The sequence below is a fragment of the Cervus elaphus genome, chromosome 10, assembly GCF_910594005.1.
Source record: "Cervus elaphus chromosome 10, mCerEla1.1, whole genome shotgun sequence".
In the NCBI taxonomy this organism is placed as follows: domain Eukaryota; kingdom Metazoa; phylum Chordata; class Mammalia; order Artiodactyla; family Cervidae; genus Cervus; species Cervus elaphus.
The window spans coordinates 41832048-41850845 of record NC_057824.1 but is presented as its reverse complement, the minus strand read 5'-3'; the positions used below and the strand labels follow the sequence as shown (position 1 = coordinate 41850845).

The 18798-nt window shown below is 42.1% G+C and overlaps 1 protein-coding gene across 5 annotated transcripts in view; it reads right to left on the bottom strand.

The window, feature by feature from the left end:
- Positions 1-1792: 1792 nt before the first annotated feature.
- The window catches only part of LOC122701676 (CGRP receptor component), an 89609-nt gene continuing 72603 nt past the window's right edge, over positions 1793-18798 (bottom strand). For 4 of the 5 annotated variants that reach the window (XM_043914880.1, XM_043914881.1, XM_043914882.1 and 1 more), the window contains 3 exons: positions 18374-18468; positions 8009-8066; positions 1793-2723 (listed from right to left, as the gene is read on the bottom strand). In XM_043914880.1, coding sequence (XP_043770815.1) covers positions 2574-2723; positions 8009-8066; positions 18374-18468 — 303 coding nt within the window. In that variant the 3' untranslated portion in view covers positions 1793-2573. The remainder of the gene's footprint in view (positions 2724-8008; positions 8067-18373; positions 18469-18798) is intronic. The other variant, XM_043914883.1, reaches the window with a different exon arrangement.

Genomic DNA, 18798 nt, shown 5'->3' with positions numbered 1-18798 from the left:
AAACCTGAATGAACTTTTTGGCCAAGCCAATATTTGGCTAAACCTCTAACAGTGAGTCAGCTTCATCTTTCAAGAGCTCAGTAGTACTTTCTTAAAAGATCAACTTCCCTCAGTGCTGTGTCTCCCAGAGTGACTACATTGGGTGTCAGTCTCTACGTCTGGGGACATAATTTAATTATGGACTATACCTTTAATAACTTTCAGAGGCCAAGGACAACAGGCAAATAAGCACAAATTTTTTTTCTTTTTAAAGAATAAAACAGCCACCCAATCAAAAACTGAAGCCGTACGGAAGGATATAAAGTGAAAAGCAAGTCGCACAGACTCTCAGCTCTCCTTCCCAGATGATCCTGGTTAAGTTCCTTGTGTAAATTTTTATTTCTAAAATGTGGATTATTAATGCAACAGGAGTACTACACAGTCCATATTTCTTATGAAGGTTCAATCTTCTAGATCCTGTTTGACTTAATCAGAGGCAAAATTCAGGTCCCAAATAAAGAAACTGAAAATTTTACTGAAATTCAACACAAAATTTAGATCTAAATAGATTCAACTTAAGGAAAAAAACCAAACTTAATAAGTATATATTAGTTTTTAGGTCAGATTTCATTTTATCTCTTACTACCCATGGTAAAATAAACTCTTCTTAGATTTTTTAAAATAGTGTAAGTTGGTAGTCACCTGGAAACCATTTACTAACTAATTAAACCCTAAATCCATGAAGAAAAAGTACCAAATGCACTCAAGGTCAAAATGAAACAAGGACATAAACACCTGTATGCCTTGACAAAACAACAGCTCCTGGTAAAATTCCTGATACTCAAGAGAGATTTAAAAATAAATGTCCTGTTAATTTCAATGTTGCCTGTAAGTAGATCTCAACTGATCCTTAGATGATAAGGTTAAGGTAAACATAACTGCCTACTGTGGGGGCTGAAATAACCTGGGAATTGTAAGAGGTGGGAAGTAATCCAATTAACAGAAGCATTGAAAATATGTGATCTTACAACAAAATGAGTACGAATTTGAAAAATGTCTATGGGCATTTTCTTCTCCAAATAGAGAGCAGAGTGAATATGGGGAATTAATTTTTAACAATACTTCTAGGATCTAAGGCAACCATATGTCTGGGGCTACTAAACTCTCCAAAGCTTGAATATTAACAAATTCCTTGCATGGTAATTATTCTAATATTTTAAATTAAAAAACTAACACAACAGTCAACAAATTCAAATTCTTATTAATCAGTCTCTAGTTCTTCATACTCCAGCCACAAAAAGAGCTACGAAATTGTGCCCTCTTTGTTTAGGGTTTCTTTTTTTTGGGGGGTGGGTGCCACAGCTTGCAGCACATGGGATCTTAGTCCTTACTACAGATGAAACCCACACCCCCTGCAATGAAAGCACTGAATCTTAACCCCTGGACCGCCAGAGAACTGCCCTTTTTAAAAGATGCAAACCATTTGCCCCCCCTGTGCAAATGAAGCTCACCTGGTTGCAACAGGCTGCACCTGTCACAAGGCAGAAAAGTGAAGGTGTTCAGAAAGGCAGGTGACACGGCCATTCAGTCTGCCGCTGCTGCTAAGGCGTTTCAGTCGTGTCCGACTCTGTGCGACCCCACAGACAGCAGCCCACCAGGCTCCTCTGTCCCTGGGATTCTCCAGGCAAGAATACTGGAGTGCCTCTTTCCAACTGCAGGGAGCTAGTGTCCTAACATTGAAGACTAACTAGTGAAACCACTAAACAAAGCCCATGCCAGTTAGAAAAGAAAACAGGGGCCTTTAGGCCTGATGAAGAGTTGTCCAGGCCGTTCTTTTATTTAGTTATTTTTAAAATATTTATTTGGACACGGGATCTTCGATCTTCACTGTAGCATGCAGGAATCTTTTTTTTTTTTTTTTCTGAGTTGCAGCATGTGGGATTTAGTTCCCTGACCAGGGATGGAACCTGGGTCCCATACATTGGGAGTGTGGAATCTTAAGCCACTGGACCACCAAGTTCCTAGGCCAATCTTTTCCTATGTCTATTGTTATTAAGGAAAAGATTCCTCTAAGGTGAGCCAAGCTCAGTGGCTCATTATAACTTAGAGCAACTATTTGCAGCTTCAAGAGTTGTCAGCCATGTAACAGGATTGTCCTAAGTCAGCTCTCATTCCAGCAGTGCTCTGCATCCCTGCTTGGGAAGCTCTGAGGGAAGCAGATGAAATTAATTAGGATACAGCCCATTAAAGCCAAGGCAAGTATTTTACCAGCTGTGTACAGAGACCTTCCCACAACCATGGCAAAGGCCACAGAAGAAATATTTTTACCACTGAGAGTTCCACAGTCCTTGTCCTTTTTGACTCACTCCTCCTCTCTTTAGCTCTCTGCCCTGACCATCTCAGCCAGTACACCATGTTTGTTCTCCCAGAGGCACAAGGATTTCTTTTAAGATTATTTTTGTGGTTTACCCAACTAACCGGGAAATGAGGCCTGTTGGGACAGAAGGTAAAATCAAATAAACAATCCTCTGAATGTCTGGGAAACGGCTGCTGGGCCTTCAACTTCAGGAGACACTTGGGCCAGCTGTGCTCTTCTACGCGGGGTCCTCCTCATCCATCGCCACATCGTCGCTGGTATTCTGCTGCTGCTCGGCCTCTGGCCCCGCGGGGAGGATGCTTGTGACGGTGTGGAGCAGAGCTTCAATCTGCTCCTCTGTCAGCCGTTCCTCACTCTCCTCCACCATCTGCAGAAGGAAAGAAAACCCTCCAGGACTTACAAAGAGCCTCACAGACTGAGCCCACCCTCCCCTCCCCATGTTGTTCCTGGTCTCGGCCCAGCCCCTCAGCACAGCGCTCAGGGGCTGGCTCCTGAGCCGCTCTGGGTCTCCAGGCCCTTTCCGCCTTAACTCCCCAGGAGGGAGAAGCCTGCTCAAATGCCAGGGTAAGCCAATGTGGCTGCTCCACACGAGTCAGTGAAAAAAGCAAGTTGCAGGTTAGCATCTTTTCTTTAAGAAAAAGCAAACCCTAACAGTTCTCTACCCATCCACATACACACAAAATACGCTACATATACAAAGAAAACTCACCTGAGTAAAATGGCATTTTATATACACTTTGGGGTATCACAACCAGCACATCTGTTAACTTATGTACTGTATCAGCAGCTCAGTCGATGGCTGCCCACTATGTGCCAAATGGTTTGTTTACTGTTTCTAATCCTTACTACTATCCCACTGACAACAGCTCCTGGGCCTGGCACTGTGTCTTGCACTTCACACCCATTTTCTCTTTTAAACCTCATGACAAGCTCAGCAAAGGGCAGATCTAGAATCCCAAGCCAGACCTGTCCATCTCTGACTCCTACAATCTAACACGTACCCTGGGCCATGGTCATCTCCTGGGGATACAGAACAGGAGCCTGAGGAGTGATGACTGGGAAACAATCTCTCACTGCCCCATCAAAGATCCACTTATAGCCCAGTTTCTGACAGGCAGTCCTGGACATCTGAATGCACAGATGAGATCCGCACTTTCAAGCCTAACTCTAATCCTCCATGTTAATAAACACAAACACAATGTCATCAACCATCTTGTAAAAGCATCATGCAAGCAGTCCAGTTACTTAATCATGCTCACTTGCAGGCATTAGCCATCTGTCAAAACAGCTTTCTCAACTAAAGGTGTCCAGGGTCCTGTCCGATGGCATTTCCCAGTAACAGTCTCTGAAATCTGGCAACTAAGACCAAAAGGAGTTCCAGAAAGAAATCCTGGCAGATTTAAGTACAGCATGATGACAAGCTAGGCTTACAAGCCTCAAAAGGACTTCAGTCTGACTGCCTAGCTGCACAAACAACAGTGCAGAAGCTAAAGAAGCCAGGTGACATGCCCAAGATCAAAGTTCTGGCAAACCACTACCCTCTTCATTCACCTCAATCCAAAAATGTTTCCACAACTAGAGAGTAACACTGGGTATTCTAGAATAAAGATTCAGAGTGAGAAAAAAAAGATCCAGAGTGAACCAATGGAGCTACTTATCATTACGTTGTGAAGTAAAACAACTACACTTTATAAAGATTCAAAGGCTCCATGTAACTTTTCTACTGAAAAAGAAAAAACCCTCAAAAGCCCACTTTTAAAATCAGCCATGTAAAATTACAGTCTGTAAAAGGAAATATTCTAACATGCACTGCCTCCAAAGAATGAAGGGGGAGGAAGGAGACATATACCTGATTTGATAATTTAATCTTGAGGGAAAAATGATCTCCATTCGGGAGAACAATGTCTCCCAGCTCATGAATAACTGGCACACATAGTTGCTGATGAACTGTTTCCTGCCTCAGGTGAAGAATGTGAAAGAGACTGTTGCGAGACCAGTGACAACCTCCCATCATTATCAGCATTCCTTCTCACAATCACTGCACCAGAGCTTCTCAAGGCCACTGAACGTAAAGCAAGGACAATCAACAGACGGGTACAAGGAGGCTCAGCACCACAAGGAAACGGATCTGATCTCACAGCAAGCCGGGCAAAGTCTCTTGAGACTTCGAATCCCAGCTCCTTCTAGAACTCCATGGCCTCCAGTAGGACGTTTCAATCAACTCCTCTCTTGGAGACACTGGATGGCACACCAGAGTCCACTGGTTTGAAACGGTTTGGTTATATGAGTTCTGAGGGGTCTTTTTAGAAAACCAAACAGGGAGGATTTCCACAGGCCACCTTACTGCATCCAGTCTCCGGGTCTGACAGATCTGGTTTCAGCTAGGTGTATTCTTGGCAATAGGGCTGACAAGCTTTACTAACTTTTGGCCAAATTTGCCAAGAGCAAATGCTTTTATTAGCAAACAACCCTCAGGAACAATTATAGTCAGGAAATTTTCTTTCCCAGTCACAGAAGAAAATATGAGCTGTATTAAGCAAAATGAAATATAGACAAAAAAGAAACTTGCAGGAACGAAAAACTTACTAACCCCCCTTGGATCGCTAGAGTAAAAAATAATAACACTACTCTTCAAATTTTCTCTCTAACACAGAAGTAACAGAGTTCAAATAAAGAAATGCAAAGCAGTGTCTACATTCCAAAATATCAAAGGGTTCAAGTTGTTCAGAACATAAGGGCAAATGAAATGTAAAAAAAACAGTATCTGAGGGGAGTCAACATAAACGATAAATTTTTTATCATACGTGAAGATTATATTAGTTACCAAGGGCTGTCAGACTGGGCTGCTGTACTCCAAAAATGTCTCTCACTCTAAGTTGCCAAGCCTAACTTCCCACTCTGCTCAAAACAACTAAAAACCTAGTAACAACAGGCACTTCTAGCTATTTGACCCAGAACAGTTCACTTTACCTCTATAAATTTCAATTTTCTCTAAAGTAAAATTAAAGTAATGCCTATAATAAGGACCAAAAAAGGACATACATTTCAGTGTTTCATAAAGGAGGAAACTATATGATTCAAGCCTTTTCATAATCACTAAACTACAACAGGCACTGATGGTAGCGCTGATTAGGACCGTGGTCTGTGAGGTCCGGGAGTTCACAGTTCTGTAACTGCGAGGCCAGTGTAACTGTGAGGCCTGACTCTGTCAGGCCAGAGGTCACAAACGGTCCCAAATGAAGACACAAAAGGGCATGGCAGAAGTCTCGGAGCTGGTGGCCTCCCATTTCCTCACACACAGCAGGCAGGCAGCTGTGGATCTGAGGATCACAACAAACCATGGCTGAAGGATTAACCAGGATAATCGAAAAAGAGAAGCTTTTCGGCCTCCAACACCAAATCCTGACAGATGCTGGATGTTGGGATTACTTCTGGACCTAGGGAGAACACACGGCTGTAAAGCTAACATGGGGAAATTCTCAAGTTCTCTGCACCTTCCCATCTAGGGAAAACCTCATTTCTTATCCCTTTCTGGTGAGAAGAGACATTGCTACACACCTTGGTAAATGACTTACTACCCTTTATGGCCAGATCCCTGGCTGGGAAAAATCTGGCCAAAAAATGCTGGGAAACAACATAGACAGCTTTTAACAAGGTCTATCTACCTGTGGAAAGGAGAAGAGGATGAACATAGCCTGAAGAGATGTCAGAGACGTTTCTCCTCACCATGCAGCAGCACAGGGCTTAGAGGAAGGATAGGGCTTCTGAATCAGACAGACCACTGGGGCACTCACTAGCCGAGACTATGGTGAGGGCATTAAAGGTGATACACACAAAGTTTCTGGCACTGAGTCTGGCATAGAGCAGGCCAACTTAATAGCAGCTAATCCTACCAAGTACTAAGAGCCTTCTGCAGGCTCCAGGATGAGGTCACGCTAATCCTCCTCATCTCTTCTCTCCATCTGTCATTAAGCCATGAATAACATATGTTGCTGATTAAAGTTGGAGGAGACATGACATGTGATCTTTAACCCAGAGGGATGGGGATTATTTTCTTGCTGTTTTGTTTTTTTCTCTTTTCTAAGCTGAATTTCCAATATAGTCGAAAGCATCAGAATAATTGAGGGTATTAAAAAAAAAAAAGTATCTCTATTTAGCCTGAAGACCAGTTCCCCCTAAAAGGCACCCTTTATGGAAGGAATTCTTCTAATTTAATTTTGGGTGCATTTTAAAGGGTAGAAACAAAATGTTGAGAGGACAATTAAACTTTTAGTCAAAAAGTAAATATCCCAGGACTCTCTTAAAAAGGGTTTGGTTTTGTTCTTTTTAAGCGACTCTTAAATATCAGAGGTATTTTCTGCCATTTTCTTTCATATTTTTCTAAAGGAAATTTGACAAAGAGCTAAATACTTCTAAAAGTGACTTTGAAAACTGCTTTATTTTCATTTTATTAATTCTCCAGCCAAAGTTTTTCACTCGCAATTGAAGGGCCTGCCTAATATTTAAGAGCTTAACAGTGGCCTCCGCCAGGGACACGGAAGGAAAGTGCACCACACGGCAGGACGGCAACCGCTCAGCCTGCAGCCCTGGGCCTCTGCCTCTCATCCTCCTTCCATCACCTCTGCCATCTGCCCTGGCCTGTGTGCGCGTGCTCACTCACTCAGTGGGGTCTGATTCTTTGCGACCCCATGGACTGTAGCCTGCCAGGCTCCTCTTTCCATGGGATTTTTTAGGCAAGAGTACTGGAGTGGTTGCCATTTCCTCCTTCAGGGTATCCTCCCGACTCAGGGATCAAACCCACATCTCCTGTGTCTCCTGCACTGGCAGGCGGCTTCTTTACCACTGAGCCACCTGGGAAGCCCTACTGTGGCTTCCCCAATCCTAAAACTTAATGCTGTGCTTGTGGTTTAGACTCTCTAAAGTATTGAACGGTTACATGCAAAGGGAAACTAGATGATCACATGTGTGGTTTTAGAAAGCAAACTATGATTGTGGTATGGAAGATGGGCGGGCAGGGGCTGGACTGGAGGGAGGAAAACAGTGAGAAGACGACTGTAAGAGCTAAGCAGAGAAATAACGACAAGAATTACTGCAGTGCAGCACGGGGAGAAGAAAAAGCAAGAGGCGGGAGAAGGAAGAGAAGCCGGGACTGACCGACTAGGAGCTAAAGGGAAACAAATGACTTCCAGGCGTCTAGCTTGGGACACTGGGCCAGGAGGGTGAGAGCGTGAGCCTGCGGAAAGTGCACACATGCTCCATTAATCGAGAGAAGAAACAGAGGAAGAGGAGGTCAAAAGTGTGTGTGGGGCGGGGGCGGCGAAGGGGGAGGATAAACTCCACCAGAGCCATGCTGAATCTAACCCTACAGAGAAGCAATGGCCAGAACGGTGTAGGACATGGGGAGACAAAGAGCTGCCAAGTCAGATCCCCAAATCCTACAGAAGGATGACATTTCTCCAATCCTTCCTTTTCCCTAAGTCCATAGTAACTAGGATCAAACTGCTGAGGTTTCTTTTCACTTATAATATGGATGGTCTAGCAGTCTTTTTAAGTAATGACAGTTTCTGGCTTGTCTGAGGTCAGCCTTTAGAACCCATTTTACATCTCAAACCCAGAAACTAACCCATCCAAGTTCAACCCTCCTTCACTCACCAGCTGGATCTCAACAGCAGTCACAGGCCTGTGATTCAGCAGCTGAAGCTTTTCAGCTCTGTCAAAAGAAAAGTACAGAGCCTTCAAAACTCTTATACTCCTAAGGATTTTGAATCTTCACCAAGCAGTTTAGAGAACACTTTGTCAGATAACACATGGAAGAACAACTTGGAACATGGCCCCCAGTTTCTTTAACTGTGAAATGAAAGAATGAGAATAGGAGAGTCCTGGATCAGTGACTCTTACTCAAGAGCACAAACATGGATTAGAATCCTAAAGGGTCCGGAGGCTTGGGTTATAAGAAATGTAACAGACAGTACCGCTGCAGTTTTAATAAATTGTATTTGGGAAATCAAGTTAATTCAAATTATAGTAAAGATTGACAAAATCATCTTGGTTGTTCATCACTTACAAATGGTTGAAAATTCCTTTTTGAGGTTAAGACTAAATGTTACTCAGACTTGACCTGTTATCTTAGTAAACAAAACCAAAGACTCTAAGGAGGCAGGAGGTAATACACGGTAGTATAAGACAAAGTTTTCTGCCCTCAAAGAGCTTATAATCCAGTTGGGAAAAGAAGACAAATAAAAGCAAATTTTAACAAAAGATTCACAATGAAGACACCAGTTATCTGCCACAAGACAAAATATAGCTCATTGCTGCAGGGGTGATTGAAATGCATGTACTCTCAAAGATGACAGAATTTGTGAGAGGTATGCTCAAGAGGGAGGGGACATATGTATACCTATGGCTGGTCCACGCTGATGTACTGCAGAAACCAACACAACATTGCAATTATCTGTTAACTAAAAGTAAATAATGTTTTTTTTTTTAAAAAGCTAGGACTTGGAAAAAAGTGGCTTCAATGATTGCCACCCCCGTGCAGGTGACAATTTCTGCATTTCTCTCTCTGACCCTGGAGCTCTACAGCTTCCTCTTTTGAATTCAATTCAATAAACATATTCTGGAATAAAGTGATGAATAAGCCACAATTTCCAGAGTCAGGTGTCTGGGGAAGCAGTAGTTACCCAGTTCTCCCTAAGCCTTGGTTTCATCACCTGTCAAACAGGAATGACTACAATACTTACATGTCTCATGAGGAGGTTACAAGAGACAAAAATTTTACCATTTAGAGTGAGAGTGGCAACCACTTATTGCTTACTTTCCATATGGCAAGCACATTTAACCCTCAGACTTGACGCTGAGACGGTAAAGAAATAATTTGTCCATGGCTACCCAGCTAGTAAATGGCAGAGCTGAGACTGCTATCCTAGCTTATGTCCGGAACCATCTGCTTCCAAAAGTATTCAATGTTCATAAAGACGACTCACACAGTCATTTCCCCATAAACGGAAGCAGGATTAAGGCAATGCTGTCAAGTTCTACCCCTCACAAGCCCCCAGACATGCACTCTAGCCTTGAAGGAGGGCATGGCAGCCCACTCCAGTATTCTTGTCCAGAGAATCCCATGGACAGAGGATCCTGGTGGGCTATAGTCCCTAGGATCACAAGAGTTGGACATGACAATGCTTTCTTTCTTTTTCAGAGAGAAGTCTAGGGCTCTTAAGGATTTTCTAGGCAAAAAGGATGAGAGGAATGGGCAGTCAGGGCAGGAACAGCACATGCAAGCATCCAGAAGAACAAACATTCATGGAGTTTTAGGAAATGGCTGCAAGAGAGGCTGTGGGACTCAGGTTGAAAGAGTCAACTGGGACAAGACCACAAAGGGCCTGCACTACCAAGATGCTACTCTAGAGACACTGGAGAGCAACCAAGAAAAGGAGGGGACTTGCTGGGTCTGGAAAGCCTGGGAAAACGGAGGCAGAGACACTGTATAAAACTCCCGGATGAGAGAAAACAGAGCTGAGTACTTAGGTGGTGGCGGCGGCAACAGCAGGGATGGCAATGAGAGTCTTGAGCTGCTCCTGGTCACCCTCAGGCACAGTCAACAGGCCCTGACGACCGCCTGGGCTGGGGGTGTGGGGGGTGAAAGGAAGGGGAGAGCTAAGGGTTCCTGTCAGGTGTTCAGCCTGTCTGGAAATACTGTATTAACTGAAATCTGAATTTGAGTTTGTGGTACTTTGGCAGCCACAATGAAGAACTCACCCAACACTTTCTCTAGTCTTAGTTCTAGTTTGGTCTAGAACTGGAGAAAAAGATCAGAGCCGGCTTTATTATGAAGGAGTTATGTGAAACCAGGAGAGTGGATATCACAGTCCAGAGGCCAGCTGCGGAGGAAGTGAAGCCCCACGGCAGACACTGTAAGGCACCTCTACTCCCGGGGCTGGGAGAGAAGGCCGCACAGGAGAAAGCAAAAGTTCAGGACAGAGGCTATCATCAACAGTGTCAAATGAGGAAGAGAAGAAAGTAGGGTGATGGTAGAGAAGTCACTGGATTTGCCAAAAAGGAGGGCACTGGTGGCCTGGTCAGGTAGCTCAGTGGAACGATAGTTACGGTGACAACTGTACTGTGAGGACTGGGGAGTAACTGTGGAGGAAACTCCTTTTTCTTTGTAAAGCAATTCCATCACTTTATTCAAATCTTCCAAATAGTCTTTGGTCTACACTTTTAGTATAAAAACCCCACAAGATAGATGTACCACAGTACAGCTACAGACATACAACACAAGTTCCGCAACAGTCAAATATAACATGTAGAGAGCACAAAATTTAGGTGAACTGAAATTATAAGATAAAGCAAAATCCAATTTTGGAAAACAAAAATTAAAAGATTAAGGATCCCAAAATATTCTTAGCCCTAATGAGCTTTCACTGGACTCAAGTCATTTTGGAGGGAGGCGTTCACAATGTGACCCCATTAACCCAGCTTAGGAATTCTTGGGAGCCATGAGTGGCCACACCAGGCACTCTGACAATAAATGGTAACCAGTTTGTGATTTGAAAACTCTAAAAATTTGGCTCTAAATTAATTTTTCTCTAAAGTCACCAGGCTTTTGAAAGGCATCCTTCTTGTTGTCCTCATATTTCAAACTGTTTTCAGTATGGTTTATGTTGATATGCTTTGATATCAGACAAAGCTCAGTTTTTCTGGCACCAAAGCAAATCTGGGTTTGGTTCATGGATATGGAGATGGTCTCTGAAGAGGGTCCAAAGGCACTCTCCGCTTCTGTCTAAGGAGATCCAAAGTAGAAGTAGTGGAGTTGGTGCTCAGGGCACAGAGCGGGTCTCGGAGGATCCTTGTGAAAGACTAGGTAAAAGATGACAAAGGAGCTTCCCTGGCACTCCAGTGGTTAAAAATCTGGCCAGTCAATGAGGGGTGCACAGGTTCGAGCCCTGGTCTAGAAAGATTTCACACGACGCAGGGCAACTAAGCCCGTGTTCTGCGAAACGAGAAGCCCAAGCACCTAGAGAGGAGCCCCCACTCAACACAACTAGAGACAGCTAGTGTGCAGCAACGAAGACCCAGTGCAGCCAGAAATAAATAAATTTTAAGAAAGACAAGCGGGGGAAGTGCAAGCAGAGAAGGAAATGGGTCTGACTGCTTTCTGTCCTGCACCACAGAGTCAATGGAGACCGCTGGGAGGGAACACTAGACTAGGGTTAAGGGTGGGATTAGGGCAAAGGGTGGAAAGGAAAGGGCAGACAACCAATGTGTTTCATTCGTAACAAGCAATATAAACAAATATAAATCAAAGACTTAGAGGAGATTAAAGATTAACCAGAATAATCTGGCAACTTTAATTAGAAGATCGAAGTCCTCTGCAAACCTAATGTCATGTGTTATTACTAAAAGCAAAAACCAGTATGGTACAGTATTACTCCACAGGAACTAAAGGAAGATCCCGAGGGCTGCATCAGCCACATTCATTTTATTAACAGGTACCTCCTTCACCTCAACCTTCAGGGAGGTACTGCCACCACAACATACACGCCCCCTTATTAAGTTTGAAAAGTGACTTAATGTTCGGGCACCAGAAAGATACCCCAACAACATGTGTCTAAACCGCAACTGCAGGTTAACGTGACTAAAGAAGTTACATTATAAGAAGCTATGTGATGTCTTTTGCTGGCACAGAGGTGGCCTTGGTTCCTCACCAGATGGTGGAACCACCCTCTGAGCAACCCATGGAGAAACTTCCCGTCTGCTGAATTACAAGGACCCAGGCTCCCTTCAGGACTGCAAGCTGAGCAGCACGGGGCGGACTCTCTGGCAGTGGAGGAGGAACGCTGCCAGCAGTAGCCTCGGTATCGAATCTGGCACCTGAATGATACCCTCCTCTCACTGGCACGAAGCCATGGGGACTGTGGAGCCTAAAGGGCCAACAGTCACAGACTAGGCCACAGGCAGATACCACGAGGTGCCAGGAAAAGCAGCGGGCACAGCGGGGGCTGGGGCAGCCCCTGGTGCATAAAGGTCAGACGACAGACCTCGCAGCAGGCAGGTCAGGCAATCAGACCAACCAAGCAAGTTCTCTGCTCTGCACCCCAGGAGCTGAGCCCAGCTGAAGTCAAGTCATAGGACCACATGAACTGCAGGCACCATTTTCGGGGATGGGGGTTCCAAACATTCCCCAGACTTCAGAGGCTCATTTTTATCATCTCTACTTTCTCTCCTTCATTGAATTCACTGTACTTCAGCCCCTGCCCCAAATGATCACCAAAACTGTTCTCATTTGAGGGCCCAGAGAGCGCCACACCAATCACTCTAGAGGGCTTCTCTGCCCTGCCCTGCCCTGTCTCTGTGGCAGCCAGCACTGCTGGTCACTCCCTCCTTAAAACTACCCGCCCTTGCAGCTTCCACACACCATTCTTCCCTGATTCACCTATCTTTCTATTCCCTCATCTCTGTCCAGGTTTCCTCTTCCGGTTGCCTCTGTGGCATTCCCGTGGTACCATCTTTCATCCTTACTGAGTTCTTTATCCAAACCTCACAATCTCATCTGCTGTTACAGGTTAGAACCAAGAAATTCATGTCTTAATGCAGTGAGAGCTGATCTCCAGACCTTTGTAACCAACTGCCACCTGAACACCCCAGACATACCTCAAACTCAACCTATCCCAAAGCAATCTGACTACCTTTCCCAACAAACCAGTTCTCTCTCCATACCTCTCATCTTGGTGAAGAGCCAAATACACAGGCCAGAATCATCCTCGACTCCTCCCTCTCACCCACGGCCCATATTAAGACACCAAGAATTACTGATTCTGTTCCTTTCAAGGTGTCTGTCCCCAGCCCCACCCTCACCATTTCTACAAGCCACTTCAATTCTTCTTGGCTAAAGGGCAAAGGCCTCTGTCCTCAAGCGTCTGCCACTTTCAGTCTACCTTCATTCTTACAAACAAAGTAGATTTTAAAAGATAAAACTCTGGTCATCTCATCATCCTGCTTCTAATCTTCCCACTGTCCGCACAGTTTTTAAACTTTTTTAGTTCAACCTTCAGAACCCACTGAAATCTGGTGCTTGTCAGTCTCTCTAGGTTCAGATGCCTTCATGTCCCCTATGCATTCATATTCCAATTAAATGAAACTGCAAATATTACATAGGAACTACTTCCTGATTCCAGGCCCTAGCATATCTTGTTCCCTCTGCTCAGAAAGCATGTGCTCACTTATATCTAGCTGACTATTACCTTAAATGAAAACCCAGTGTCACCTCCTACAGGAAAAATGATACACTCAAATTCTGACACTTCAGTGTCTCTCTGCTATGTCCCAACTGCCACAGCACTTACATTGTAGCTATTCATCTTTGAATAGCTAACGAATAAGACAAACCTGGCATGAAATAAATATGAGTTGAAAAACAAAGAGCTAGAGTAGCACTGACTTGCAGGAGACGTTCCAGAGAGGAACTGTTGGGACAGTAGGGAGATGAGGGGAGAGATTCCAGGCTCTCTAAGCAGACAGAGTAACCACATTCCAGATGTTAGTGAAACCTGCACTCATCTATCTACTTTGAGCTTTGCTGCCTCCAGATTACTCTTGGACTTTGACACCCAGAGTCAAATAAAACATGGTTTCTATCAAACCCTCAAGAACTTTAGCAGTGGAGGTTTTTAAGCAAATTAATGGAGCTCCAGTTTGTATTACTAGAACAGGGTCACTGAGGGGCTATTATCTTGAATCTCCTCTTCCTGAGAAAAGGATAAGAGAAATACTCTAGCAGAGGATATTCAGAAAAAAGAATTAAAGAGTATTTCAGCAGTTTCTGTTACACACGTGATTCCTGTCTTAAAATGCACTGGCTAGCACAAGTGATCCAAGTCTTGATAGTACGTGGCAAGCAGCCCCCTGAGTCATAAGGCACTGAGGCCAAATGAATTCCAATGGGCTGCAGTTTGCCTGCTTCCAGAGGAGCCAGACCCAGCTACAGTGAAAGGAGCCTGCAGCCCCCTCTACTGGTTGTTTTCAGAACAACACTGCCTGGAGCTTTTGCAAGGGTATATCTGTTAGAACCCAGGCACGTTCACGAGTCTCAGGAAACAACCTTAAGTGAAAAGCAGGCACTAAAGGGTCAAGAAGGAGTTTACAAATCCGGTGTTCATTCCCCTCTCCACCTTTTTTCTTTTCTTTTCCCCTAAAGCTCATATGTAGGGAAAATCAGAGAGAGGCTGTGCATGCCTAGGGAAAGAGGCACACTCAGAAAAGACCTGAGAAGACCTTGAGTTTATACCTCAAGCTGATTCTCAGCACAGAAACAGCCCACTACAATACAAAAACAGTAAACACTAAACAAAACTCAGAAAGCCTAGGGAAAGGAAGAAAATCTGACTTTGAGCTACGATTTTATTAGATCAAATATCCAGTTTTCAACAAAGAACTCACAAGGTAAACAAAGAAACAGCTAAGTATAGCCCATGCAAATACATAAACAAATTAACAGAAAATGTCTGTGAAAAAAACCTGAAAGTCTACTAGACAAAGGCTTTAAAACAACGTTCTCAAAAATAAATAAAACATTAAAGATGCTCCAAGAATTAAAAGATGTGGAGAAAGTCAAGAAAACAATGCATGAACAAAATGGAAATATCAATAAAGAGACAGAAAGAAACAAAAAGAAATTCTGGAGCTGCAAAGCACAATGACTAACATGAAAATGACTAGAGGGATTCAAACACAGATCTGAACAAGCCAAACAAAAAATCAGTAAGGATTAAAGAGAAGTGAATAAAGCCTAAGGGGTTGGTGGAACACCATGAAATGAACCAACATACACATTTTGGAAGTCCCAAAAGGGACTACGTGACCATCAAGAGACGAATGGTTAACGAAGATATGGTGTGTACACACACACACACACACACACACACACACACACACACTATGGAATATTACTCAGCCATAAAAAGAATGAAATAATACCATTTGCAACAACATGGATGGACCTAGAGATTATCACACTAAGTGAAGTAAGTCAAAGACAAACATTATATCACATGTTATATCACACATTATATCACATGTGGAATCTTAAAACAAAAAAAAATAAACTTATTTACAAAACAGAAAAAGACTCACAGACACAGAAGACAAACTTATGATCACCAAAGGAAGGGAGGGGTAAATTAGGAATTTGGGGTTAAGAGATACACATTCACTATATACAAAACAAATAAACAACAAGGACCTCTTATACAGCACAGGGATCTATATTCAATATATTGCAATAACCTATAATGAAAAAGAATCTAAAAAGAACATTTATATAGATAGATAGATAGATGGATAACTGAATCAATATGCTGTACATCTGAAAGTAACACAACACTGTACATCAACCACACCTCAGTTTAAAACTTACGTTGTCTTTAAAAAACAACAATAAAAACAAAGCCTTAGGAATATGCAGAAAAATTATCAGAGTTCTAATAGCTGCGTCTTTGGAGTTCTGGAATGGAAGGAGGAAGAGACTGGGGCAGAAAAAAACGTTTAAAGAAATAATGGCCTAAAACTTCACAAACTGGGGTAGGAAATAAAAATTTACATAACCAAGAAGTTCAGCAAAGATAAACTTGAAAAAAAAAATCATAATCAAATCATTCAAAGACCAAATATAAAGAAAAGGATTGAAAGCAGTCACAGGACTTCTTTTTTAAACTAACATCTTTCAAGAGCTGAAAGAAAAGATCATTCAACCCCAGATAACTATCCTTCCAAAATGAAATAATATATATAACATTCCCATTTGAAACAAAACTAAGAAAATTGTAGCCAGCAGGCCTGTTCTAAGAGAAGTGAGAGTAGAAGCTCTTTAGGCTGAAGTAAATGCTAAAAACTAAACATGAACAGGAATGAATGATGAGCAAAAGAAATAGTAAAATTCTAGGTAAACATAAAAGACTATTTTTATCCTCTTAATGTTCTTTAAAACATATATTGGGTTGGCCAAAAAGTTTGCTCTGGGTCTCCCATAACATCTTACAAAAAACTGGAACTAACTTTTTGGCCTACCCAATAGTGTTGGTGAGCATGTGAAGAAGTAAGAACCCTGTGCATTGCCGGTGGGAATGTAAAATGGAGCAGCCACTATGGAAAACAGTATGGTAGTTTCTCAAAAAATGAAAAATAGAATTAACCTAAGATCTAGCAATTTGGCTTCTGGGTATATACTCCAAAGAGCTGAATGCTGAATCTCCAAGAGGTATCTGTACACTTGTGTTCAACAGCAGTACCATTATGCCTAACAGCCAAAAGGCAGACACCACCCAAATATATACACTAATGGATAAATGAATAAACAAAATGTCATATATACATAAGACGGAAAAGTATGCAGCCTTCAAAAGGAAGGAAAACCTGACACACACTACAACATTAATGAACCCTAAAGACATTATAAATGAAATCAGCCAGTCACAAAAGAACAAATACTGTATAATTATCCTATGAAGTACTTAAAGTAACCAGAGATACAAAGCAGACTGGTGGTTACCAGAGGCAGAAGGGAGGATGGGGAGTCACTGTTTAATGGGTATACAGTTTTAGTTCTGCATGATGAAAAACCATCCTTTGAATGGACAGCAGAGATGGTTGTACAACTGATTCTATCTAATGCCACTAAACTGCACACTTATAAATGGTTAAAAACAGGGCTTCCCTGGTGGTCCAGTGGTTAAGAATCCACCTGCCAATGCAGAGGACGTGGGTTTGATCCATGAAGCAGAAAGATCCCACATGTCTCAGGGCAACTAAGCACATGTACCACAATTACTGAGCCCACGCACCTAGAGCAACAAGAGAAGCCACCGCGGTGAGAAGCCCACACACCACAACAGAAAGTAGGCCCTGCGCAGAGCAACTCGGAAAACGCCTGTGCACAGCCACAGAGACCCAGCACAGCCAAAAACAAACATGTTTTTTTTAAAATGATTAAAATAAAAATACCACAATATTAAAAAATATTCAGATTTTGTGAAAAGACATACACTGTATGATTCTATTTATATGAGGTATTAAGAGTAGTCAAATTCATACAAACAGTACGGCGGTGTCAGGGGCTAGGTTAAGTAGGAAACGGGGAGTTGTTTAATTGGTATAGTTTGTTTTACAAGATTAAAAAGTTCTGGATGTTGACTGCACAACAGTGTGAATACTATACTTAATATAAATGATTTTTAGACTTAAAAGTGGTTGAAATGGTACATTTTATGCTATGTTTATCACAAAAGTAAAACTATAAATAAACATACATAAACACATACAGGCACACATTTGAAAAACATTTGTCTTCATAGAGAAGAGAAGCAAGGGAGAAGGGCACTCGTTTACTGACAATGCATCAGCTGTGTGCCTGAAACAATACCAAATGTTTCCTCCAAAAGAAAATTTCTGATTATTCTGAATGAATGACAAATGCCTTTTTTGGATTTATCAGCTGTGTTATTAATTCTAAAAGACTAGGGCTAGTTTTTTCTCATGGAAACTCCTGCTCTAATTCTTAATGATGCTTTTAATTTCTACAAACTTAACTTATTCAGGAAAGTCATCAAGAAAGTAACTGGACACAAGAAGAGCAGACAGAATATTATCAAGCCATTTTTGCCCCACAAACACAAATGTCCAATGACTTAATTCACCAACTTGATCAAAACCTCGTAATTTGTAAATCCCATTTTTCAACCAATTTAGTCTGAATGTTGAGAAGAGGTTAAGAGACAGATTTGGAGGAGATTTTTTGAGATTAAAAAGCCCACTGTGTTCTATTTCTGGCTCTAGAAGGATCCCAGGGTAAGCCTCAGTTGTCTTATATACAATCCTAGGATCCTACTATAAAAGTGCACTGTGTATTGATTATTAATTCAAAACCCAACTAAATATAAATACACAGTTGTGAAGGATGACTTTTGCAAGCTATCGTTTTCATTATATGTCAGTCTTTTCCCACTTAAGATTATTTTTACTTACTTGGTCAACTTGTGGCTTTTCATTGCTGTCAGAAATTCTCTCACAATCTCAGGACTCTGGTGCTTACATGGTGTTTTTGATATGTATTTTAATGTCTATGGAAAAAAAGGAAAAAGCAAGCATAAGACAAATAGCTCTGAATGAACCATAGATGAACTAAATAAAGTAAAAGAACATGATTGATAAATGAACTGTAGGATTCTAAACACATAATTAAATGAACAAAATCAGATGGGAAGGAATGGTGACAAAAGTGTTAATTCCCTTATTTTCCTTAAAAGAGATTATGATGACTTAAGGCAAGTTTTTTAATGTCTTTGAAAAGATAAATTAAAAGATAGTTAAATCCAAATCTTTATAAAACAAAATGAAAACTGAAAGCAAATAAATAACAAGAAAAAATATATTAAAATGACAGATACAAA